The sequence below is a fragment of the Balaenoptera borealis genome (genome assembly GCF_965194805.1).
Source record: "Balaenoptera borealis genome assembly, chromosome: 8".
In the NCBI taxonomy this organism is placed as follows: domain Eukaryota; kingdom Metazoa; phylum Chordata; class Mammalia; order Artiodactyla; family Balaenopteridae; genus Balaenoptera; species Balaenoptera borealis.
In genome coordinates this window covers 117,221,206-117,246,476 of record NC_138865.1, presented here as the reverse complement: position 1 = coordinate 117,246,476, position 25,271 = coordinate 117,221,206, and the positions used below count along the sequence as shown (strand labels likewise).

At 58.1% G+C, this 25,271-nt stretch overlaps 3 protein-coding genes across 4 annotated transcripts in view; 2 read left to right on the top strand and 1 right to left on the bottom strand.

The window, feature by feature from the left end:
- Positions 1–5,809, top strand: part of FIBCD1 (fibrinogen C domain containing 1) — a 29,054-nt gene extending 23,245 nt beyond the window's left edge. The window contains exons 7-8 of the mRNA XM_082400808.1: positions 4,728–4,907; positions 5,523–5,809. Coding sequence (XP_082256934.1) covers positions 4,728–4,907; positions 5,523–5,782 — 440 coding nt within the window. The 3' untranslated portion in view covers positions 5,783–5,809. The remainder of the gene's footprint in view (positions 1–4,727; positions 4,908–5,522) is intronic.
- Positions 5,810–11,775: 5,966 nt separating this feature from the next.
- QRFP (pyroglutamylated RFamide peptide) lies at positions 11,776–19,204 on the top strand. The gene is made up of 2 exons (XM_082403535.1): positions 11,776–12,876; positions 14,676–19,204. The coding sequence occupies exons 1-2, from the start codon at positions 12,874–12,876 to the stop codon at positions 15,081–15,083; spliced, it is 411 nt and encodes a 136-aa protein (XP_082259661.1). The 5' UTR covers positions 11,776–12,873; the 3' UTR covers positions 15,084–19,204.
- Positions 19,205–20,843: 1,639 nt separating this feature from the next.
- The window catches only part of ABL1 (ABL proto-oncogene 1, non-receptor tyrosine kinase), a gene marked incomplete at its 5' end in the record, with an annotated part of 132,703 nt that continues 128,275 nt past the window's right edge, over positions 20,844–25,271 (bottom strand). For both annotated transcript variants that reach the window (XM_082400719.1, XM_082400720.1), the window contains one exon: positions 20,844–24,554. In XM_082400719.1, coding sequence (XP_082256845.1) covers positions 22,840–24,554 — 1,715 coding nt within the window. In that variant the 3' untranslated portion in view covers positions 20,844–22,839. The remainder of the gene's footprint in view (positions 24,555–25,271) is intronic.

The window sequence follows — 25,271 nt, the reverse complement described above, 5'->3', positions numbered from 1 at the left end:
TGAAGGAGCTCCACGAGCACGAAACCAAAGGCGGTGCGCTCGCTGGGGGTGGGGGGGTGTCCCGCAGAGATGTGTGCTTTTCCTGCCGGGGACACCCTGAGACCTGGTCACTGTCCTGGGTCAGGCAGCTGTGGCCAGTGCAAGGGCACTGTTCCAGGTGCTGGAGGGCCAGGACGACCCCAGTGCTGCCCTGCGCTTGGGGGGTCAGCACTGCCCGATGCTGTGCTCTGGACACCGAGGGCGCATCTCCCAATAGAGCGGCCAGTCGGTGCTCCCGGCCACAGCGCCTACGGTCCCGGGGCTGGCACGTATTCCTTACCTGGCACAAAGTAAGGGCTCAATGAGCTTATGTTAATATTATTATTATCACTATTATTTACTTACTATTTATCTTTAAATTCACTCAGTATTTTAAAATGTAAATATCTCACATAATTTCATTCTAAAGAATAACATCCATAAACATCGCAGGTCAGAGGTCATGTGTATATTTGGGAGGAAGCTGTGGCCTGAGGTCAGGTTTGGGTTTTTTTTGGTTTGTTTGAAATATAATTCACTATTTTAAAGGGCACAATTCAGTGGTTTTTATTATCATTATTTTTTTTCTCTTTTGGCCACGCTGTGCGGCATGTGGGATCTTAGTTCCGCAACTAGGGATGAAACCCGCACCCCCTGCATTGGAAGCGCAGAGTCTTAACCACTCGACTGCCAGAGAAGTCCCACTGGTTTTTAGTATATTCACAGAATTGTGCAACCGTTACCACTATCTAATTCCAGAACATTTTCTCCACCCCCAAAAGAAACCCTGTGCCCCTTTAGCAGTCATCTCCCATTTATATTTTTAACATAAAATAAACACGTCATTGGAGCCACGTGCCCCCCACCCCGAGCATTGTTTGAATGACCTTGAACACCTCACGGCATACCTGTCCCCCTTCAGCTTTCTTGGGCATGGATTTCGGGAATCTTCCCCAGCCAGGCAGGAGGGGAGGAGGGGAGAGCAAGGTGGAGGCATGTGGATGGCCGGGAGCACTAACCAGGGGGCACCGGGTGCCAAGGTCTGGGCTCCAGGTGGGGGTCAGGAGGGTCCCAGGTAACCCAGGAGAAGGTGGGTCCCAGGGGCGGGATCCAGATGCGTGCCCACTCCCCTGTGCACAGAGGCACCTGCTTTGCACTGTCATTTGCTTAATGTCTTATCTCCCTCCCACCTGGAGTCCATGAGAGGGTCAGGACCCTCTCTGCCCTGACCTCCACTGTGTCCCCAGTGCCAGGCGAGCACTGGCCACAGGAAAGGCCAGACACCCCAAGATGGACCTCGTGACCTCAGCCCCTACGTACCGCACTCCTGCGTGCGCTCAGCCCATTTTATATACATCAGCCCTGACACCGCATGCCCACCCAAGGGGGATGGAACTGCTGTGTCCTCTCCTTTTAGGGATGAAGATACTGAGGCTCAGAGAGGTGGCAAGTGACCCAAGTCATAGGCTGGTGTGTATGTGTGTGTGTGTGTGTGTGTGTGTGCACGCGCACGAGTTGGGGTCGGGGAAGCCTGAGCAGGGTTCACGCGCTGGAGTCCATCCAAGCTCTGAACCATACTCTGAACTGAGTGAATGAAAGCAGGGCAGGATAGGGGTCAGGGGAGAGAAGCTTCCAGATGGGGAGTCCCGTCCCCCACACCCAGGTGGGTGTATAAAGATAGGGAGAGGTTGGCCAGGTGGGGACCCTGTTCCTGCAGCACCACCCACCCGCTTGGAGCAGCATTGGTGACTCTGCCACTCCTGGCATCTTAATTGAAATCTGTCGGCAGCCACCGAGTGTGGGAGAAGCATTTAAGCGGGGCCTTGATTAGCTCCTGACAGACAGGGAGACCTGATGAGAATGTCAACTTGAGCCCAGCCCTTGACTGCCCTGTGCTGTTCCCTGCCTCTGCTTTTCCACACTCTCCTGTCACCTTCTCATCGCATGTTTTGTCTTTTCCTATTGAGTTATGGGAGCTCTTTATATATTAAGGTTATTGATTCTTTGTCAGATACACATGATACATAGTTACTCCTGGTCATTTGTCTTTCAGCTTTTTTTTTTTTTTTTTTGGTAACATTATTTCTTATTTCCTAGAAGTTTTCAATTTTTATGTAGTCAATTCTGCTAGTCTTTTCCCTCATATCTTCTGAGTTTTAGGCCCTGCTTTCCCCTCCTAGTTTTATATCAATAAAAATTTTAAAAATAGGAGTATTTTTAAAATGCTTTTTCAGTGGTAGGTGGTAGGTTCAGATCTTTAATCCATCTGGGAGTTCATTGGGGTGATGATGGGCATCTCAGTATTCTTCCACCAGGGTCTTCCTCCCCACTGTCTGTGATCTGAACTCTGACAGATGATGGGGTTGGATCTTGGCTCACCCCAAGGGTTCTGAGCGTCCTGGCAGATCAACAAGGGCTGGAGAAACCCAGAGAGTAAAGACTGAGGGAGGTAGAGGCAGGGAGGGAGGTGGCCTTCAGGGGAAGAAGGGTAGAGGCGAGGGGGACCAAATCCCAGAGGAACCCGGCCCTCCCTCAGGGCACCCTTGTGGGCACTGGGACCGCACATAGAGCCCTGATTCGCCCGGAGGAGTGGGGTGCTAATGATGGGCACCAGCGACCACTCAGTGGTGGGGAAAGGAATCTTCCAGCATCCCCGCTGGGCTGCTCTCCCTCTTGCCCTATTCCTGGATCAGATTATTTGTCCTGGGCAAGAACTGAATGAGATATTTTAAATGTCTTGGAGTATGTCAATCAACTTGTTAACAATAGTTAATTCTAAATAACTGTTTGCAAAAGATGATGAGTTGGGAAGATACATGTTCACTTCATTCTTCATGTACTACTGGATTTTGTTCCTTTGTTTAAAGGCCATGCGTTATTTTCATGATGATGATGTAAAGCAGTGTCCGTTTTGAAAACATAAATAAATAGAGTTCTAAAGTTGGGGGGAAAATACCTTAAAAAAAAAAGTACTGAATGAGAGCACAGAGTCTGGGCAAGTCTGCCTGGGTTCAGATCCCAGCTCTGCCACTTACCAGCTGTGTGACCTGGGCCAGTTCCTTAACCTCTCAGTGCCTCATTTTCCTCACCTATAAAACAGGGATAATAATAGCACCTGCCTCATTGGATCCTGACAGAAGCAGCAAACACCTGGATAATGTGTGCAATGGGCCAGGCACTGTTCTAAGAGCTGTACAGGGACACTTTAATTAAACTGGACTCGTTCTAATCCCACTGGCTTCACTAACCCACGTGCGGCGCTCATAGCAGTGCCTAGACTGGTAAGTGCTGCCCAGGTAGGGGGGCAGCTGTTGTCAGTGTTGCCTATAGTCTGCCCTTTACAGCTTGGAAAGCCCTCTGGCCCCCCCTCCACAGGTGTGCAGCCTGGGGCCCAGAGGGGGACAGCAGCTTGCCGCGAGCCTCCAGCCCAGGGAGGAGCGAGAGAGGCAGGGAGACGAGGCCCTTATGCTCCCGAGGCCGGGTCCTCGGTGAGGAGTGCGGGTGGATGCTCTGAGGTTCTGGCGGGTCTGCTGTCTACGGCTGTTGCTCTTTTCATGGCTCCTTCCCCTTTGCCCTGGACCTGGACCCTGGACCTGGACCCTGGACCAGACGCTTTCCTCTGGGCTGGGTGGGGAGGGGGCCGCACAGCCCTCACGCCCTAGGGGCGTGCACACGCTGACTCAGGCAGGAAAGGAAAGCGGGGTGGGGGGGGTGGAGCGGCTGATGAAATGTCACTCAGTGCTGATAACTTGCAAGGCATTTAATTAAATGCCCTCTTAATCAAGAGGTAATCAAACCGGCAGGGAAGCACCTTGAGTGTGAGTGTGGGAAAGGGCCTGGTGTGAGACCCCAAGGTGGGCGCAGGAGAACCGAGGAGGGGAGGACGGGGTGTGGGGTGGGGGAGGAAGGGGACAGGGGTGCTGAGGGGGCATCCAGAGCCAGGCCCCAGAGACGGCAGCGGGCATGGTCTTCTGCCTCTCATCCACGAAGCCAGCACTTATTGAGCACCTATTGTGTGCTGGACCCACCCTCAGATGCTGGGGTTCTACAGGGAGCAGGACAGTCGTCTTGCTCTCTCATGGAGCTTTCACACATGGGGGGAAGCCCGACAAGGAAATAGGCAGCCAGGACCAGAATGATAAACACCGATGGGGGCACCTGGGTTGGCAGAGGTCCTCAACCTCCACAGGAGGTCAGGCAGCCTTCCTGAGGAAGTGAGACCTGAAAATGAACAGAAGGTAGCCAGGTGAGGAGGAGTAGGGCCAAGTGTCCCAGGCAGAGGGAACAGCATGTGCAAAGGCTCAGAGGCCAGGGAAGTGCATGTGAGTACCAGATCCCGTCTGGCTGGAGCCCAGTGTGTCAGAGAAGATAAAGGTGCCATCACCCCCAATCCAGAAGAGTTTCCAGACTCTTCCTGATTCCTGCAGTCTTTCTACCAGCCTTCAGCTTAAAACATTTGGAAAGCACAGCCTGACTTAAAGCGAGCACAGAAAACATGAAACATGAAAAACTGTCAGTCCTGTTTCCTGCCAAACACAGGCCTGCAGGAAGAAGGAAGCAGCCCAGGACTGACAGCATACACTTGGTGGTGGTTGTCCCTTTCTGTCACCAGCCACGTGAGCTTAACTCTTGTCTCTCCTTGGTTCTCTCTGGGGAGGTCACTTCCTAGGCCCCCCCAACTTCTCCCACCGTTCTCTCCCCCATTCCAGGGCTCAAGAGGATCCACGCCCTGACCACACAGGCAGCCTACGAGTTACACGTGGACCTGGAGGACTTTGACAATGGCACAGCCTATGCCCACTATGGGAGCTTTGGCGTGGGCTTATTCTCCGTGGACCCCGAGGAAGACGGGTACCCGCTCACAGTGGCTGACTACTCGGGCACTGCAGGTAGGGCTCCAGGCTACAGCGGGGATGGGGAAGGGCAAGGGTAGCCCAGCAGTCTCCCCAGCTGGGAGGACAAAGGAGGTCTTTCCAGGCCAGGGGCCAGGATCAAGGCTTCTCACTGCCACCTCCCAGTCCCCACTGGTCCTCACACCAGCCACGTGAAGCTTGCAGGGCCTCACCTGCAAAATCACCCATTTTGCAGATGAACAAAATGAGCCCAGAGCCAGGAATCAGGACATCTGGAGTCTGGGCTCTGCTGAGCCTCTAGACCCCCTCTGGGCTGTGTCTCTCCTCTCAGGCCAAGGCAAGAAAACAAGGAAAGGGAGTGTGTGACAAAGCTAGGAGGAGGGAGAGGCTGCCTGGACGCAGGGACAGCCTTAGGGACCACCAAGGCGGCACCGTGCGTGCCTGTGAGCTGCGTGGACACCGAGCGTGGCGGCGGGGCAGGTGTGCACGCACATGTGTGCACCAGTGTGCATATGGGGGGGCGCATGTCTGCATGTGGGCACACACACATCCTGCACGCACGTCCAGGGGACTGCATCGCGTACGGGAAGCTGTGATGCACGCACGCCCCTGTGCCCCCGTGAGCACACACCTGTGTGTGCGCCTGCGCAGGGGACTCCCTCCTGAAGCACAGCGGCATGAGGTTCACCACCAAGGACCGAGACAGTGACCACTCGGAGAACAACTGCGCGGCCTTCTACCGCGGCGCCTGGTGGTACCGCAACTGCCACACATCCAACCTTAACGGGCAGTACCTGCGCGGCGCGCACGCCTCCTACGCCGACGGCGTCGAGTGGTCCTCCTGGACCGGCTGGCAGTACTCACTCAAGTTCTCCGAGATGAAGATCCGGCCGGTCCGTGAGGACCGCTAGACGGGGCGCGCTGTCCGGCCCCGCCCACCGCCCGTCCCCGCCCCCGCCCGTCCCCTCACCATCCCCTGCCACCCCCGCCCGCCGTCCCCACGCCCACCCCCACCCCGAACTCCGCTCCTGCTCAGACGCCCCCGCCTGCCCGCACATGACTGACCCGCTCTCGCGATGGAGTGGGCCAGGCCAACCCCGACACTAAGCACTCCCTGAACAAGTGAGGCCACACATCACCTTCACATTGTCCCCATCCCCCATTTGCCCCGGCTGCTGCGGGCCAGGCAAATTTGACCACCCCAAATTCTGCCTGCTCCTGGGCTGTTTGCCTTCCCTGGGCCAGGAATCCGCCACGTGCTCCTGGCAGCCCTTCCACTTTGCCAGCCCAGACGCCTGGAGTGATGGGCACACAGAGGAGGGGCAGATGGCACCCCTGGAGCCCTTTTAGCAGACAGAGGGAAGGGTCAGGTCTTTCTGGGTCAGGTCTGAGGCCAGCCTCCCTGGCCCTCCGGACGCCTCCTCGTTTCTCTGGTGCCTGGAGGTCCGGCCGCTCTCCCAAGGACTGGGGAGTGGCTGGTGCTAAGGGCTGCCTGTGCCCATGGGCTGGGCGGCCACATCCCGCCATGCCCCTCGGCCAGGCTGGGGTGCAGCTGCCTTCGGGAACTCACTCCCCAAGGTGACTGAGATCAGTTCCCTGGAGCCCTTCCCCCGCCCCCCACCCCGGACCACCCCGCTGTCTCTGCCGGCCTGGGACGTCCCCAGTCCCCTTGGCTGTTGTGTCCTCCCGCCTCCTGTCTTCCCGGGGCAGCTGGAGACCCGCCCCACCCCATTCCCCTGCCTGTGGAAGGCGGGGGCGGGGCCTGCACCGCTGGGCTGGGCTGGGCCGGGCTGGGCTGGGCCGGGCCGGGCCAGTGAAGACCTTTTGATTTCCTGGGCTGTGGCTGGGCTTGTACCACCCCACCTCCGATTTCCAGGCAAGGACCCTGGGACCCTAGGACCTCCTAGGAGCAGGCCTGGAGGGTGAAGGCTGGACCCAGATGGGTTTGGTGGCTGTTACCGGGTCAGCCCGGACACTGCTGTCTCAGTGGGGAGGTCGCCCCCTGCTGGTGGCTGGGGGTGTTGCCACCTGGAGGCGGGGGCAGGGAGGGCCTCACCGGGCAAGTGGGGGAGCTTGAGGTGCCCGCCAGGCACTCAGAGACATTTCTCACTGAATCCTCTCAACGCCCGATGTACTGTTACTGCTCCCCCAACAAGAAGCACAGGTTCCCAAGGCCAGCGGCCAGGAAGAGCAGGGCTGCTTTTCCACGTTCCCGCCTGAGGCGGCCAGGAGGTCAGCCTGGAGAGCCGCCCAGAGGGTGGGCAGCCCAGCGACCCCTCCTCAGGCAGGGGGCAGGGGTGCTTCCGATACAGGACACCTGAAGGCAGCCAAGTGGGGGAGTGCGGGGTTCAGCTCTCCCTTCCCCTCCCACCAAGCTTTGTGCTTCAATAATGATAATTCAGAGTCGGCCAGGGGCAGCAGGAAAGGCCCCGAGCGCCACTGACTCGCCACGTGACCTGGCCGGTCCCCTCTAGCCCCACCTGGCTGTCGGCGTTTGGCAAGGTTTGCTGGACAAGACCCCATCCCTGCCCTCCTGGCCCTCAGCTGGTATCAGAGACAGCCAAGGAACAGGTGACGACAGCTCAGTGTCAGCAGGGCGGTGACGGGAGCACACAGGCGCGGGCGGGTAGGGGGCAGTGTGGCAGAGGTGTGTGTAAGAAGACCCCAGAGCCCCCCTGCTGGCTCCTTTCCCATCCTCTAGAAACCAAGAGACAGCCCACCTGGGCCGCTGGGCCCCCCAGCCACGAGGCAGAGGCTGGATGGGCCCTGCGTCCTCATCCCGGGGAGCCCCTTTTCCCCCTCCCGCTCCAGACTGGGGCGACCCTCTGCTGCCAGCCTCACAGCACCAGCCACTGTTTAGAAAGTGCCAAGCACTTTCTGATCTGTCATCAAACGCACTCCTGGTGAGCGTGATGTTAATGGATTCACAGATGCGTGGATTCACAGATGTGTGTGTGTGCATCAGGAAGCTCTGGGGCGCTCGTGCCAGGGCGTGGCCGAGGAACAGACGTGCCACCGCTTGGGCCTGGCGGGGGGCTGGGCGAGGGTGGCTTTCAGGAGCGTCTGGCCGACCTGCAGACACTGGTTCCTTCCCGCCAGAGAGCACCAGCCCCGGTCCCAGCCCAGGCCTGGCACCACTGGGGACACGGCCGGACCAAATGCTGGCTGAATGGGCAAAAAGCCCGTCATGGTGAGGACAGTGGAGGCCAGCGCACCCCCTTTCCTGAAGGGCAAACCTTCACAGGCTGGTGCTGAGCACCAACAGTCCCTGGGCCAGGAGGCCGAGGTGAGCGAGGCAGGCCTGGGCCCTGGCCTGGAGGAGCTCACAGTGTGATTTCAGCGCAGATGGCCATCACTGGAGATGGGCATGACCACAGAAGGAAGGGGGCCCTGGGAAAGCTGGGGGAGCGACAGCTCTGCCGAGACCGAGGGATGACAGATGGGTGCAAAGGTCACCCAGGACCCATGGTCACTGCACCCAAACCCTGACCCACGATGCCTGAGTTGATGGCTTGATGGTGGGGTGCCTGTGGCCCAGTTGTACCACGTGACCTGGCTGACCGCCGCCCCCCCCCCCTTTCCTTCCTTCTCCCGTGAGGAGAGAGCCAAGCAGGGGAGGGGTGCTCTCCACACTGGGACCCTCAGGCAGTGCATTTATCCCCCCAAAGCTTCCGGAAGTTCCTTTCCACAGCACAGGTCGGTCCTGTGGGATCAGCCAATGGCCTACTTCCTTGCCCCGCAAACTTTGGATGCATCTCTGGGATGCCACCCAGCTGGCCACCCCAGCTCCCCGAGTCCAGAGGAGGGACGGACGCTGGGTTTCCACCCTGACGGCCTCAGCATGGTCAGCAGGAGATGAGGCCAGAGCTGTGGGCAGGTCTCAAACTGCATGTTCCTCCTGCAGCCGCATGTAAATAGGTTGTATAATGTTTGCCTTGGGGCAGAAGCGATATCCATATCCCAGGGCCCACCTCTTCCTGGGTCCCCCACGGCCACCCACCCTCATCCACGCAGGCCTCTGGCCTGGAAGGTGGGAGCCCCGTCACCCAGGATTCGTGAGGTTCATCAACAGGAACTGCCAGCTGCCTCTGCTACAGCAGAAGGGGAGGGAGGAGGTGGCGGGACGGGGGCAGGGCTAGGACCTGTGGAGTTTAAGGAGCCACGTGCCAACCGGAGGACACATTAGAGGATGTACAGACAAGGACATGAGGCTTTGGTCCGAGTGGCTGGGGCCTCCCCAGGGCCTGTCTCCTCATCCGCTAGCAGGGAGAGGGCTGTCCCCAAACCCTGAGTGGCCACGCAGCTGGCAGGACCCGGCAAACCCGGAGGGCTGAAGTTGGACCTCGGCGGGACGGGGGGCACAGGGAGTGGGGAGCCGGGCTCTGATCGGCTGTGCCCTCAGGCTGTCTGACTCCACACAAGACCTGCGTTGGGAAGAGGGGCGGGGCTCGGAGGGAGCTAGAGGCCAGCGCAGCTTGCGATGGACAAAGCAGGCACGGCCGCCAGTGCGGCCTGTGTGCACTTGTCGTGTGTGTGGTCCTGTCTCCAATAAAGTCTCGTGGTGACCGACTCGGGCCTCTGCCCCCCACCCTGCTCAGCGCCCCACAGGGTGGGTCAGACACCCCAGCGTTCCAAGACCCCTCCTGCACCATTTCCCTGGACTCCCCAGCGCCGTTATTTCTGCATGGGAAACAGTGTTCCCCGGACAGCTTTGTGCCCCCAGGAGCTGCCCGAGACCCTCGGGCAGAGCCGGCTCCACACCTGGCCGGCAGCCGCGGGGGTGGGCATGGCTGGAGGGGAGGCCGCTCTACCTGTGCTTCCCATCATGGTCCCCAGGGTCACAGTCAGTCCCTGTGGGTCTCTCTTGTGGCCGGGGCTGGAGTCCTGAGGGGTCGAGACTCTTTATTAAGAAAAACAGTCCCTAATGGCTGTTTATTCATAAAACCAATTTGAAGCTTAAGGACAAAGCAATCTCCTGAGTTTATGTGATGAAATCCAGTATTTATCGAGTGCCTGTGTTGGAGACCTGGTGCAGGGCCAGGGGAAGTGCATGTGCCCCACGTCCCGCCTCGGGCCAACCTGCGAGGGGACCCGTGGCTGGAGCGTCTGCACCGCCCGCCTCTGCAGACAGAGGTCTCTGCCGTGCGGCCCGAGGTCTCCCAGACCATCCTCCGCACTAACTACTCCCCTCCAGAAAATGTTCTCACCAACAGGCGTGACCTCCGGCCCGCTGATGGCTCGTATCAGGCCCCCAGGGACGCCTGGGGGTGACACCCCTGAGCCAGGCCGTGGGGAGTCACTGAGGTGATTGTGGCCACCCACCTCCCCACGGGCCACCCCCACCCCCCAGGTGGGTCCCTCTCCTTCCGCCACCAAGCCAAGCTGCTCTGGCCCGGTTCACGGAATCTTTCCCAGATGCAGTGAAGTGCGCTTGCAAACCATCTTTTGGGCCAGGAGTTCTGGAGATCACCTGGCAGCCCCTGGAGTTGGGAAGCTTGGCACCAAATCTGGCATCAGACTTGGCTCCAGGTGCCCCTACTTGAGGGCTGGGGCCGAGGAGTCATACCCGCCCCCAGTCTTGCCCCCCACGCAACCCATGCCCAACACTCGGGACCTTCTATGGCCACTTTTCAGAGCCCCAGGCCCCCGTCCTGAAGGGAGCCAGGCCAGTGGTGGTTTTCACAGCAGAATTTTCTTGGGGCCCAATGTGTCAACGGCCAAGTGGAGCTTTCCTCCTGGGGAGGGTGTGGCCCTCGGGGCTCGACCTCACCTCTGCCCTCCCCACGCTCCACAGCTGTCCCTGAGGAATTCCGCAGAGCGCAGCCTGGGAACCAAAACCTCTCATTTTACACCCGAGGGAACTGAGGCACAGAGAGGGCAAGCGTCTGGCCCAAGGCCTCACAGCGAGTTGGTGACCCACTGCAGGCTGCACTCCATCGTTAACCAGCACCAACCAGCACTAACCAGGGAGATAAAATGACACCGCACCTCCCATCTCACGTGCACACATGCACACGCGTGCGCACACGTGCATGCACGCGCACGCCAGCCCCTCAGAGGCAGCCCTGGCTCTGCACCTGCTCCGGTTGGCCCATGGATGCACCCTCTGCCCTCACCTGCTCTCAAAGCCCTCACCCTTGCCAAGGGACCCAGAGTGCACCCCACCCCATCCCGAGGGGTCCAAAGGCAGCCCACGCTCTCTGCCTGTTCTTGACCTCATTCCTGCCTCAGACGGGGCCGGAGAGGGGAGCGCAGGACAGGGCTCTGACTTGGGAGCCTCAGTTTCCCCACCCTCTCACCACGAGGGGGTAAAGACTCTGGTCCCTCCCTTAGGGCGCTGGGGGCGGGGAAGGGTCTTTGAGGCCGTCTATTCCGTGGGGGGTGATTTTCCACCCCTCGGTCCCTCCACTCCCTCAACCCCACAGGCAAAGGCGACAGGCCAGCTGGATGGGGGCCCTGGAGACGGAATCCTCTGTGCTCAGTCCCCAGCCTGGCCCGCGCGGCTACCCCCAGACAACTGCAGGGTGGCCGCAGCCTCACCAAGCACCTGCTCGCTCTCAGCGGAGAGAAGATCTAGGCCCGGCGAGAAGCAGAGGCTGGGGCAGCACTGGGCCCTCTCGGCATCTGCTGCTGGCCTCCCAGCAGCGGTGGGACAGGAGGAGGGGACGGGCAGGGGAGGGGCGCTCCTGGGTCTGTGGGCGGCTGGACCAGTCAGCAGGGCACCCATGGGCAGCGCTTCCCCGTCCTGGGCGCAGGCCCTGCCCCTTGGCTGGTGGCTGGAGAACACCGGGCAGAGCGCTCTGCCCAACCAGGACCCGCGCCCTGGCTTAGCCGCACAGCCCCTGTGCCCGCAGCAGACCCCAGGGACGCTCTGCGATCACACAGGTGCAGGGGGAGGGATGCAGCAGACTTCGCTGTCAATAGTCGGGGGGTGGGCGCCCTGAGGCGTGAGCAAGATGCCCGGCCGTGGCCACGCCTGGACCAGCGTGGATCCCACAGGGACTCGGTGCTAACCCTCCAGCCCCGAAGCCCACTGTGGGGGTGCGGTGCAGGTGACAAGTCGTGATGCGCCCCATCCTGGCCCGTAAGCTCACCTGGGGAGATGACACGCTGGTGTCCTCCGTGACCAGGACCCTCACCCAGCCCTTGACAAACCCCGCCCTGGGTTAACAGCCTCACCTCCATGACTCACGTCAGAGAGGCAGACGAGTTTTGAAAACACTCGCTGGTCCGACTGTCCTTTCCCAAGTGGGCCGCAGGCACCGAGACAGGCCCTGGGGCTGTGGTGATGGGAAGCCTGAGCTTCCCTCCTAAGGAGCAAACCTACCGTGGCTCGGGGGCCGTGGGCTTGAGAGAGGGGCTCGCCAAACCCCCTCCGCGCCCTCGCCCACTTGCCCAGCTCAGCCTCTTGGCGCCGAATGCCCCTCATAAGGCTCCAGAGCAGCTGGGCTGTGGCACCGAACACAACTTCACACCGAACCGGAGTGAAAGGCCAGGGCTGGCTTCACAGCCATCTGACCTCCTGAGCCCACGGGGCGGTGGTGCTGGCTGGGCGGCGGGTGCGTGAGCAGTGAGCCCAAGGCGGACCCCACAAAGGCAGGACTGTTAGGGTTCTGCAGGGTGGGCTCGGACGCCTCTTCCAAGGGTACTCAAGGGCCACGCCTGTGACTCATAGTTAACGACGCCGCCCCCCGCGCTCCTCCGAACAAGGCGGGCCTCTGGGCAAAGGGCAGCCCCGTCTGGCCCTCTCATCAGACCACATCCTGTTTGTGTTGGGTCTTTTATCAGTGTGGTCCACCCTGCGCCCTCCTTCACCACCAGGTCCCCAATGGAATCCCAGGGTCAGGAATGTGCAACAATCAGAGCGCACCACACACGTGCACCCAGGGGGCCTGTATAAGGCAGGGAGAACCCGGAGCCTCACCTCCTGGACGGGAACCCAGAGCAGCTCTGCCCAGCCCGGCCCAGGGTCCAGCTGCCCTCCTGGGAGCAGGCCTGCAGCATGGTGAGTACAGCCACTCCATCCCCAGCAGGAACCCCACGCAGGCCCTCCTCCAGCTCAGGAGCTGGGCATGGGCAGTAGGAACCACGGGGACCCACGGGGCTGGGAAGGCCCAGAGGGGTGGAGACCAGCACCTCACCTTGCAGCCCAGAGCAGCGCAGAGATTGGCCACAGGTGCCCTCCAGGGCTTGGCCCCTGGTCTTGCATCTGTGCTGGGGCCCAATTTTCGGTGTTGAGTGTCCCAAGCTTCCACTAGGTTCTTGAAGAAGTCCATGGTCCCTCCCAAAGGGGAGAAGTGTCACTTCCTTCTGTGCATCAAGATGCCCCCCTTCTTGAGACCCAGAGGCCAGCATTCCCAGGTGGATTCATCCACCAGATGGAATTCCACCCGGTCCAAAAGCTGTCTGCATTGCTTTCTATGGGGAGGAAACACCTTGTGAAAAGCCCCCACTCCATCCAGGCCCCGCTGGAGAGGCTTCCCTGAAGCAGGTGAGAGGCTGCTCCAGCCTCAGGGGATGAGGGGAGCTTAGGAGGACTGGATTTGGGAAGAGGAGGGCTGCTTTTATGATTTATTTTTTTTAAGCTTTCTGGCTGAGTACACTTTGAAATGTCTTCAAGGGAGCCATTTCCAGAAAGAGCTCTGGGGGTCTGCGCTGTCTTCTCCAGAACCCACTCTCTTTATTCTAGCCTCGGCTCTACTCCTCAGAGGACCAGCCGGCACAGACTCACCGTGGTCGTTACCAAAAAGGCTTCCTTTGTGAGGGAACGAGCAATTACTGCCAAGGCAGGGGCATTTTGGGAAGCTCTATTTCTGTTTCAAATCCCCCATGGACCGCCATCCTTGGGGTAGAGTGGCAATTCCTGCATCAGGCCCAATTAGACCTGGGCTAGCATCCCAGCTCTGTCACTTACAAAACTGTGACAAGTTTGGGCAAGTCACCTGTTTTGAGACTGCTCCCTCCTCTGTAAAAGGGGATAAGGGACGCCCTCCTGTAGGAGGGACAGTATCAGGTACGGACAGAAAGCACTGCCCACAGACCTGGCACGCCAACAAGCCCCCTGGCCGTTAGGATCAGGAACCCCAGAGCCTCCACTTTCTAGCTGTGTGGCCCGGGCACAATCTCCTAGCCTTTCTGACAGAGCTCTTGCCTGAAAAGAATGGGAATAACCGTGCCTAAAATAAGGTTTATCGTGAAGATAAAGTGCAACCGTGCCCGTAGAGGTTTCGCTCACAGCCTGGCACACAGGTGGCGCTCAGCAGGTACTGGCGGCCACTCCTCTCCAGGGGGACGTCTGAGTTAGGCCTGCTTTCAGGAGCAACTCGTCTCCACGTCAGAGAGACATTAGCAGAGCGTCCCGGCTAAACAGCTTAACCAGACCCATTCATTATCAAGTTGAAAACTAAGAGGGATTGATGCTATTAACTTTCTAGCCCACGGCTCTGAGATGATATGGCCCAAGACTCAGTAATTATAATACAGGAAGAATGAGCCCAAATTTGCTCGGCTCTCCCGGGGCTGTCTGTAAGCCATCCCAGCAGCAGTGGTGTTAGAGCGCTCAGTTGCCAAGGCCGTCAAAGATTGCAGGAGACGGAGAACCAGCCTAATTGGTGCGCTCGGCTCCTGAGCCTGCTAAGACAACAAAGGCCTGGTCCCCCGACAGGGTGACACTTCCTCTCGCTGCCTGCGAGCTGGGCTCAGCCGAGCCACCAGCTTACGCCTTTGATGGCTGCCTGGGCCCTGGGAAGTGTGCTGTGGCCCAGGAGTGCAGCATGTAACCCTCCTCTCTCTCCCCTGGACCAGATGATGAGCCCTTACTCGCTGCCCTACCTCCTCTTCCTGCCGCTGGGTGCCTGCTTTCCTGTGCTGGACACAGAAGAGCCCGTGGACGCTGTGGGTGGCATCGGAGGCGAAATGAGCCGGGCCGACCTGGCGGGGGGACACCACTTCCCCTGGGGCTCCCCTGGGTGGCCGAGAGCGCCACACCCACACGCCCTGCTCGGCATGGCCAAGGAGCTGCAGACATTGGGCAGAGTGTGTGCCGGCTTCAAGTTGAGGCTCGGGAGGCAGCAGGACGATGGCAGTGAGGCCACCGGCTTCCTTCTGGGTGACGGTGAGAAAGCTGGTGGCCTGTTAGGGACCCTGGCAGAGGAGCTCAACAGCTACAGCAGGAAGAAAGGCGGCTTCAGCTTCCGCTTCGGCCAGGGGTGAAGGGGCCAGAGCACCCCAGAAAGGGCTCCTCCGTGACCTGCCCCCCCCAGCCGTTTCCATTCCCATCTTCTCCTCGAGCCTCAAAGATGCTGAGAAGGTGTGGGTATTAGTATAATGAATTGTAACAGGAATTATAATAGCAGTGGGTTTGGTTAGGTAGGTGCTTACTTTTGATTTCCAACTTTGCTGAAGCAAAATTCTGGATGGTGTCAAAAAGGAGGTGACCAAAAGCAAGTCCCAGTTAAGAAGAGAACACTGCTGCTGGTGGAGCTCCCTGGCGGACTTTGTGTTTCAGCCCCCTCCCCTGGGGGGCTGGCTCTGAGCAGTCCCCTGGCCCCGGTGGCATGGAGCCGAGGATGCCATTGGGCCGTGAATATGAATAGGCAGAGCTGGCCGTGCTGGCTCCGAGTTGAAGGTCGGTGGACTGAGCGATTACAGTGGGATAAAGTTTTGACCGCCTCCATCGGGACGTCTGTGGTTGACATCCAAAGTGCACCTGTGAGCGAGCACATTCCACTGGGCACAGAGTATGGTTCTTAAAGTTAACGATGGAAAAAAGAAATTTTGTTCTCCATTCCATTAACACAACATCCCTCTGGCAAGAAAACCTCTTCCCGCTGATGTTGAGATGCCATTCAGAAACACCTGCCCATCCCCTTCTGACGACTCTCCTAGGTGGTGCAGCATTTGCCAAGCCAAGAGTTCCGTGGGAGATGAACGAGGAAGGAATACATTTTTGCTGTAGCAAGGTTGCATTTCCAATGTTCAGACTATGAATGTGTTGTATCTTTTGAAATAAAAGTTGTAACAACTGCAAAACTGTAATGGAAAGCCCGCCTGACTCTTGGCTACAGGTCCTCTGTGCCCCAGGAACTTCGCTTTCCTGAGTTGCAAGTGCCTTAACTTGGGAGATGGAAATCGTGTTGCATGTACCCACACACCCCTCCCAGCATCCCCTTAATTGGCAGTTGGTAAAATACCCATGGCCAAAGGTATAGGGAGACACACACAAAGTGTATTTTCCTCTCCCACTAGATTGCTCTCTCCCTGGTTTTCTCAAAGCAGGGAGCATTCTGAAAACAACTTCTCTGCCCCGAGGGAAGCCGGCGCTGGGCCTGGAGTGGCTGCAGCCCGGGCGTGAGGCAGAGCATCTCTTTCAAACGCTGCTTTGGTGTGTCCTGCATCCCATCCCGAGTCAGATACAGCAGTCTGTTGCTGCTCGCTCCTAGGCTGGCTTCAACCGCTGAGATGAGAACCTGTATTGATGTTCCCATGGCAACATCTCCCCTCCTCCTTCTGAGCTATTGCTTGCCCCTGTTCACAACTGAATAATTTTCCATTGACCTGTCACAATTAATTGGTAGATTTTTATTAGCCTTTTCGACCCACACTGGGCAGGGCCCAGCTTGGCACCTTGGAGCATTTCACAGTGTTTTCCATTCTATTAGAGACATATTCTCCAGTAGCAGCTCTCAGTCCTCGACAGCCAGAGAGCCACTTCATTAAGGGGTGACGGATCCGAGCCACAAAAGAGGCGGGCTGACTGGGGAGCAGAAATGGGCTGGAGAGATGGGACGGGAACACAGGAGTCAGAACACACCTTATGCTGAGGCGAGCTGCCTTCTCCTGGGGCTCCTCCCTGCTCCCCCCGATGCCTCGGTATACGTGTCCTGGGGCTCAGGGCCGCTGTGACAGGGGCCAGACAGTGACACTGAGTCTGGGAGGCACAACATACTCTTTGTCCTCTGCCACTGTCGAGGAAGGGATGATCCAGGATGCCTCCTGCTAACGTGACAGACTGACAGGGGTGGCTCTTTGTCTGTTGGTGAAAGAGGCAAACACTCAAGCCCTCAAGCCACAGGAGGCAGATCTCAAGAAAACGAGCCCCAGTGTGTCCATAAAGGACAGCCCTGGTGCTGAGACTGTACAATACAGGGTGGCCGGATGAAGGAAGTACGACCCCAGCCCAGGCTCTCACCCAAGCATGTGCTCATTTCCACTCTGTTAAGGGCGGTGCGGGGGCAGCAGCCTGGATTACCCCATCCCTTAGCTCATTTATACACACAAAGAAGCCAGGGAACGTGCTCACGAAAGACCAGGTGAAACAGAACAGACCAGAGGCCAAGGTCAGAGGGACGCCCTGTGGCGAGGTCCCCTGGCTGATGTTCTCTCGCCAACTTGTACTCTTAGGACAAAAGGAGCCGCCCCTGTAGTCACTAATTGTGAGAACTCAGAGGTCACCAAGGTGGAGACACTCCTGCATGTGTTTACACCCACTCTGGGTATACACTGGCTGGTTTTTAATTTAGTAGGATTAGATTAACCTTGATGGAGAAATCTGAGATAAAGCGGGGAGGGGGAGAGCCTTCAAAGCAGAGGATATCCTGTCATTAGGCTTTCATCATTGAACAAAAATCAACAACAAAGCTGTTCTTTCCAGTTGCCTGTGTATTTGAACTCAGTAACCCTGGAAATCAGAGCAATCCAACTGCTGAGGGCATTGATCTGTTAGATCCACTCCCACTACATTTGGCTAAATTTCGTCTTTACCCCCCAGCCCTCTCGAACCCACTGGCTCTGTCAAGGTTTGGGGGCCTCTCGTGCCACCCCACACCCTCGCTCTCTTCTTGGTGGGGAAGTTTACTCCCCAGATTAGCGAAGGTGAGGCTCTTCGGAAAACACTTATTTTGGAAGCGGGGAGATTAAGCTCCCCTGGGCCGCCAGGCCCGCTCCACCTGGCGTGGCAGTGCTCTCTCCTCCAGCCCAGGCACCCAAGAGCTGTTTGCATTTGCCCATTTTATACATTCAAGACACAAAAAAGGCTTCATCTTGGTGTGTAGCTCTCAAGGTATTTAGCTATTAAAACGGACGGGGAATATTTGTCTATATTTTCTTGTATGTTTGAAATGTTAAGAAAAATGTCTAAGAAAAAAAGAGATTTGTGTGGCCAGCAAGGCGTCAGGGCACTGCCATAGTAAACAAGGAGCCACCTCGTCCTAACTTGGCGCTGGTGCCCAAGATGCTGCACGACACACACCACTGGAGACCCCGACCCAGGCAAGGGGCTTTCACCCTCCAGGCAGGGAGCTGGGGCCCCCACCCAAGATGCTGGGCGACCAAGGAGGAGGGCAGACACAGACAGGGCATACTGTGGTTGGGCACTCTTATCCCCCCTGATGTCTTCTGTACCAAGATGACATTTAGAAATCGACCCCCCAGAGCACTCAGCTGGGGAACCCTGTCTATAAAATATCCCCGACACCCAAAAAGCTGGGCTAGCTGTAATTCTGACTTCTTCTCTTCCACGATGAAGGGAGGAGCCTGGCCCTGGGGCCCAGGTCTCTGCTAGTCATGCTGTGGCCCTCTGGACCATCAACAAATTCGTCTGGCACAGAAGATGTAAGCTGGCACGTGCTGTGTGACCTCGGGCAAGCTGCTTCACGTCTCTGAAGCCAGCTTTCTCACCCACTAAATGAAGACAGTGACAGAACCTCCCTCATTTTTTAAAAAGAAGTGTGGGTGTTTCACGCAGTAATGCAGAGCGCGTCTGTAAAAGCTAAAAGCACGCACGTATGAGCTGTAATTCTAAGAAAACTTTCATCGCAATATAACACACATCCAGAACGTGCCCCAATTCTAAGTGTAGTCTGATGAATTTTCACCAAGTGACACACCCATTAGCCAGCACCACCCAGACAAAGCAAGAGGACACCACCTGCCCCCAGAGCTCCCTTGTGCCCCGACCAGGCATGAGTCTCCTCCCGCACCCCGATCACCCGCCCCCCGACTTCTACACCCGACTACATGCCCGTTGAAGTACATGGGAGCTGACGCATCACCGTGTCGCCTGGCGGCCGCCGGCATAACATAGCATGGAGTGGGGCAAGTCTGTCCCACCCCACTGCTCCCCGACATTCCACGGAGTGAACACCCCGCACGTACCTATCCTTCCCGCTCTTGATGACCTTGGGTTGTTTTCCGTTTGGGGTTCTTCAGTGTTTGGGGTTTTTTTTGTTATGTATATATATATTTTAACATCTTTATTGGAGTAGAATTGCTTTACAATGGTGTGTTAGTTTCTGCTGTATAACAAAGTGAATCAGCTATACGTATACATATATCCCCATATCTCCTCCCTCTTGAGCGTCCCTCCCACCCTCCCTATCCCACCCTCCCTATCCCACCCCTCTAGGTGGTCACAGAGCACCGAGCTGATCTCCCTGTGCTATGAGGCTGCTTCCCACTAGCTATCTATTTTACGTTCGGTAGTCAGAAAGAGCAAGTGTTTGTTTTGTTTTTTAAACTTTGACACTCGAGGCTTGTATTTTGTGGTAGCACTATCAACAGCAGCTGCCCGCCTTCGGTGGGCTTGGCCCTCGGGTCCTCACTCCTTGGTTCTGGACCTTGAGGGCAGGACTCAGAACTCTCTGAACACCGTTGTGTGTGCACACGGGTACGTCTTCCTGGGGCTAAATCCGCAGTCCTCATTTGGTCCTCAAGGGTTTCTGTGACCTAAAAAAGGTTAAGGACCACTGTCCTAGAATGGCTAGACCCAAGTAAGTTTCTTGGGCTCGGGTGACATTCATGGAAGATTCTCACTTTGGAGAAGAGTCTTCTAAGACCCTTATTTCACACCGGAACAGCCGCCAAGGTGGTTAGCGTGTATACGAGGCTGCGTCCCGGCCTCACCACGTGTGAGCTACGGCTGGACAAGTAAACTCCAGTCATAGAGCGTGGGGAAACGGGACAACGCACCCTGCCTAAGAGGCTGCCGTGAGGATCCCGTGACGGGCCCACGTCAGTGTGGCTGTCAACATAATCGCTCTACGCCCTCTTGCAGATTGCGAGCTGTCACTCAAGGGAAGAGCGTGCTGCCGGGGGGAAAAGCCCTGGACTCGGGAGGTCTGGTGTCAAGCGATGGTTCAGCCACTCTCAGACTCTGCGGCCTGGGCCTGGGTCCTGCCTCTGTGAGACGAGGGAAGAAATGGGTCCCGGGGGCCGCCTGCAGCTCCGGCTCGAGCGCGCCGCCTGATGTGCAGCGTGGGCCGCTGCCGAGGTCTCTGGGGAAGCGGCTTCACAGAACCGCGCTCTTCGACGTGCTTTGGTGGGCAGGATCTGTATCCTCTGACAAGGCTGCTGGCTTAATAAGTATCATTATCAGAGGGTGCTACTCACTCCCCCCGACTTCCACTTTCCAAGCTGCCAGCTGGCGTTAAATGCAGACCGAGACGAGGACTCGTCAGCACCCTCCTCGACAGTTCCCTTGGGAGAGGTCACAGCCCGGCCCGGGCCGGCACACCCTGCTCTTCCTCAGCCACCCGAAGAAATAAGATGTCCGGGGCGTCGAACGCAAGCGAGGGGTGCTTTGGGGACTGATGACAGTGGGTGAAAGCGAGTTCAAATGTAAAGAGAAAGAATGCACTTGGGGAGGGATTAACCCCTTCAGGCCAGAGAGAAATCCGGGACGTGACCTCCCTCCCCCATTCCAATGACACCGTAACGGCCTGACAGGTGGCACAGCCCACTCTCAGTGCCGCCGCCAAGAGCCAGGCTGCTGGCAGGTAGGTGTCAAGGGCACAGGAAGGGCCTGAGATGAGGACAGGCTTGTGAAACGGCCGATGCGGGATCGTTCTATTCCGTAAGACCCAACACGGAGCCCCCGGCCCCTTCAGGAAAGCTTGAGTCCTTCCCTGCCCACACGCACGCCACGGCTCTGAACAACAGGGAGGAATTGCAGACCAAAGCAACCTGCCCACGTGCTAGTGTTGTAAACATTTATTTAAAAAATACTACGGAGGAGAGACGTGGATTCAAAAAACAGAGTCACATACAGAAACAAAATGTATTGGACTGAAAAAAAAAAAAAAAGACACCATAGGCATTCCGGAAGGGAGGACGGTGGAAAACTATTTACACATCATTTATAAAAGAGCAAGTCTATAAAAAGAGTGTAATACCAAAGTATAAATGCAAAATATAGTGGCACATCATGTGAACAAGAAGAGACCAGTACCTCACAGAAACAGGCAGTGGAGGGAACCTGGGTGGGCTTTGTTTTGCTTTGTCTGCAAGGCCACTGGCAGTGTTCTGGCACCTCCCTCGGTCTGTGTAGCACAGCAGTCTGGGGGGCAAAGAGGTGACGTGCTGTGAAAACAGCATAAAACGACTCAGAGGACACCATCTCTACCAGAGAAGTAAAATACAAATTTAGATGACGAGTGTAAAAATCGGGCCTGTGCGGGTCATGGGCCCTAGGAGGCCTGGGGAGCGGAAGGTGGTTTTCTCCTGGCTTCTCCAGGGGGCGCTCCCGAGCGCGGCGAGGCCCAGAGAGGTGCCCGTCAGCCTGCTCTTCAGCAGCCGCTCTAGGTCAAGGTCAAGGACGCTGGGCTCCTGCCCTACGAGCCTAGTCCTGGACAGCCTGGGGGAGATTACGCTGCTCTCTGAGACCCTTTCTGGGGCTTCGTTTGTGATTTTCTTCATCCCTGATGAGCCCAACCGAAACATTAGGTTAAGTGTTGCTCGTGGTAATTAAATAAGACATGTGCCCGTCAGGGTGCAGCCAACACTGGCTGGGCTTTGGTGCTCCAGTCCCTTTCCTCCTTTGTGTGCACTGGCGCCCAATGGCAGCTCCTTCTGTACGGGAGGCAGCTGTGCTGAGGGCCGAGTTCTGAAAGGCTTCAAGAACTCCAGAAAGCTGAAGACTCGCTTGTCACCAGGGAAAGAGCCCTGCAAGCATCTGCTTTGCCTTTGAGGAGGACAACAGAGCCGAAAGAGATCAATCGGAAAGCGAGACCAAGCGCCTTTTCAGGGCACCTGGAAATTCAGAAGGAAGGTAACCCCGCGCTCACCGCAGACCGGCCCAGCCCTGGGCTATCTCGGCAGCAGCTGCTCACCCACCGCCACCCCTCCCGCCTCTGGAGCCCCCGTATGCTGACCAGCGACCCTGCTACCCTTGAGACTCAAGCTTTCTATCCAGGATTAGCAGTGCACGTCACAAGAGCGCCGGGAACTGGGCTCTAAGGGCACGGAGACAGCGGGGGACACGGAGCCTCCCCCACATCACGCGCCTCCTCGGCTTCCCCACCTGTCCCGGGACCCGGAGGCTGGTTGGTTTTAGCACCCTGTTTTACCCCCCAAATCAAGAGCTGTCCTTCACGTGAGGAAATGGTGAGGGCACCAGCCCGCGGCAGCAGTGGAGGGCAGGGTGGCCAGCTGGCAGCGCTTCCCAAGATGCAGTTCTGGAAACGTGTCTTCAGCGCAGGAGGCACGAGGAAGATGAGTGCACAACCTCTCTGCACAGGGTGAGCGGAGGTGACGGTTCCCAAGGCCTTGGTGACAAAGCTCCCGTGCAGGGTACTCGTTCTTGGGGTGAAACGGAGGTGAAGGCATAGCCAGGGCAGGTCCTCCAGAAAGACAGATGAAAACGAAGCGCTCATCTGCCTTCCCACCTGCCCCCAAGAGCTCAGTTCTGAAGCACGACGTGGGGAAGAGGCTGGCGTGCAGTCCACAGAGCAGGAACTCCACAGATAGAACTCGGACAGGTGGCTCAGGGAGCCCGGGCTGAGGAGAAGGCAAGTGCAGGAGGACAGCGGGGCCACGACATAGGTAGTAGGTAGGGCTGCATTCCGCGGCGGCCTCGGCTCTGCCCGGCGCAGAGCTCCTGGGCCAAGGTCCCAGCTCGCCGGTCCTCTCTCGGCCACCGTCACGGGCACGGGGGAGCCCTCACGCACTGCAGGCTGCGGACGCCCGGCTTCTGCTACCTCTGTACGATGTCACTGATCTCCTTCACAGAGCCGAGGAGCTTGCTGAAGTCCTGAGCGGCCGCCGGGCCGCTGCCCGCCGTCGCCGGGCAGATCTGGAGCTCCCGGAGGCTGCCCTCCAGCTTGTTGATGGCCTCGCGGAAGGCGAACTTGTTCCTCATCTGCTGGATGGAGTCCACGTAGCTCACACAGAACGTGTACAGGTTTTTGCCGGCTTCCAGCACGGCGCTGTGGCTGGCCATCTGCTCGGAGTTCTTGGAGATGGCCAGGCACAGGGCCTCGGTGCCGTCCAGGACCATGCCCTTGGTGATGGCACCACTGGCGATCCGCTCCGGAGGCTGGCGGGTTTTCCGAAGAGACACGCGGGTCGATATGAGAGGGATGAAGGCGGTGGAGGACGGCTGGTCCCCTGCCAGGGCAGAGGATGCTGAGGGCAACGCGGAGGGAGCGGGGGCCGGGCTGGTTGGGGTCCCCGCTGGCTTGGCGGACGACTGTGGCTTTGGCATGGACGGGAGCGCGGGCTTTTTGACGCCCTCTCCCGGCTGGCTGGGTTTGGCAGCGTCACTGTTCACGGCATCCACAACCAGAGCCATGGGTTTTGCTTTCCCACTGGCACCTGTCTCCCCGGCTGCTTCCTGGCTCGGGCTCTGGGAGGACTTCCCGGCTTTCCCAACGGAGGAGGCTGGAGGAGGGGGCGGCGGGGCGGGTTTGAGCTTGGACAATTTGCCCTTGTCTCTCCCTGGGGACTCGGAGGAGGGCTTGTGCCTCCTCACTCTGGACTCCTCGGCAGGGGCCTTGCTGGCCCCTCCAGAAGCACCTGGCCCTGCCCTGCTGGTGGGGGGCACCGGCTCAGCAGGCGTCCCCAAGGCACTGGACTTTCCAGCCTCGTCCTTGTGGGGAAGGCTAGAGGAAGGCGCGACCACAACTTGCCTACGGAGGAGTTTTGGGGTCAGGCTGGGAGGGCTGGAGCCCGGGCTGGACTCGGCCGCGTCTTTGAAGACCTCGTCGGCTGCTTCCTCGGTCTTCTTCACCAGCCTGGGTGGGGGAGTGCCTGTGCCTCTGGTCACCTGGTCAGGCCTGTTCTCACTTGCCCGCTTCCGAGGCAGAGCTGGCTTCTCACTCTTGTGCCCTCCAAACGTGGACGAGTCAAACTGTCTTCCCGTGGACTGCAGATCCCGAGGCAGCGTGACCGACCGCCACTCGGTGTCCTTGGCCCCGTGGGGCACGCAGGAGGCGGAGCAGGACCGCAGGAAGCGCTTGCTGGAGCTGCCGCCGCTCTCCTCCTCGCCGGCTGCTAAGCGGCTGCTGGTCAGCGTGCTGGACTTTTTCCACAGGTGGGGAGACCGGAAGCCTGTACCCCCCGACTCCCGGAAGGCTCCATTGGGGACGCCAGCCCCGCTGCTGGGCTTTAGGGACTTGGCTGGCTCGGCTGCGTCCGCGGGTGCGAGGGCCAGCGCCCCGTTGCTGATGTCTCGGCCTTCTTCCTCAGGGGCCCCCTTGCGCTCTGGCTGGCCGTCCATCTCCCGGAAGGAGCTGCTGCGTTTGGGAGGGGTTGGGGCTGTTTTCTTCTTCTTCTTGATCAAGGCACTGAACAAGTTGGTCTTCTTGTCTTTGGGGAGAAGGCGCTCATCTTCATTTAGGCCGCCATCCTGAGGACCTCGTTCTTTTCGAGGGAGCAGTGGAGACACAGCAGGCTCGTGGTCCAGAGCATCTGAAACACATGGGGAAGAGTTTAATGAGTCCAGGCCAAAGGCGACCGAGTGAGCGGGGAACCTGCCCGGACCGGCCGGCCTCTTCCTACAGAGCAGCCACGGGTCTGGGCGCTGGGCTCTGATGGGCCTGCACGTGGTCCCACTGCCAGCCGCCTGGGCGAGTTAGTTCTCCCTGCTCATCCTCGGCTTTCTCGCCTATAACACGGAGGACATGAAACCTATCCACAGCGCTGCTGTGAGAATGTAACGCGATAACGAACGTGGAGCAATCACAGCTCTTGGCACGAAATTTCTCAGCCACTGTTGTCACTGTTGTTGGTATTATTATTAGGAAAAGCTTAGGTCTCTCTCCTTGAAGACGGCACAGCAAAAAGCGGGGACACCCCCAGTCCCCTCATCTCTTTGCTGGTTTCCTTTAAAGTAGCAGAGTCCCCTCAACACCACTATCTGGAGAGTAAAAAGCATGACAAGGCCAAGCACAGGGTCAGAACCTGTGCCTCTCAGACCAGTCAGCCGCTTGAGGCTCCCACGAGGATGGTCAGGAGGGAAGGGGCCACATACCACAGGGTGCAGTGACAATGGGCCATTATGCCTGGGAAACAAGATGGGTGACCTTTTAAAATTTTTAAATGGGCATTCTTTACATATGAATAATAGCTCCTAAGAAATCTTTCTGCTGTTGCCAAGCCCCCCGCGAGTGAATGACAGAACTCTCC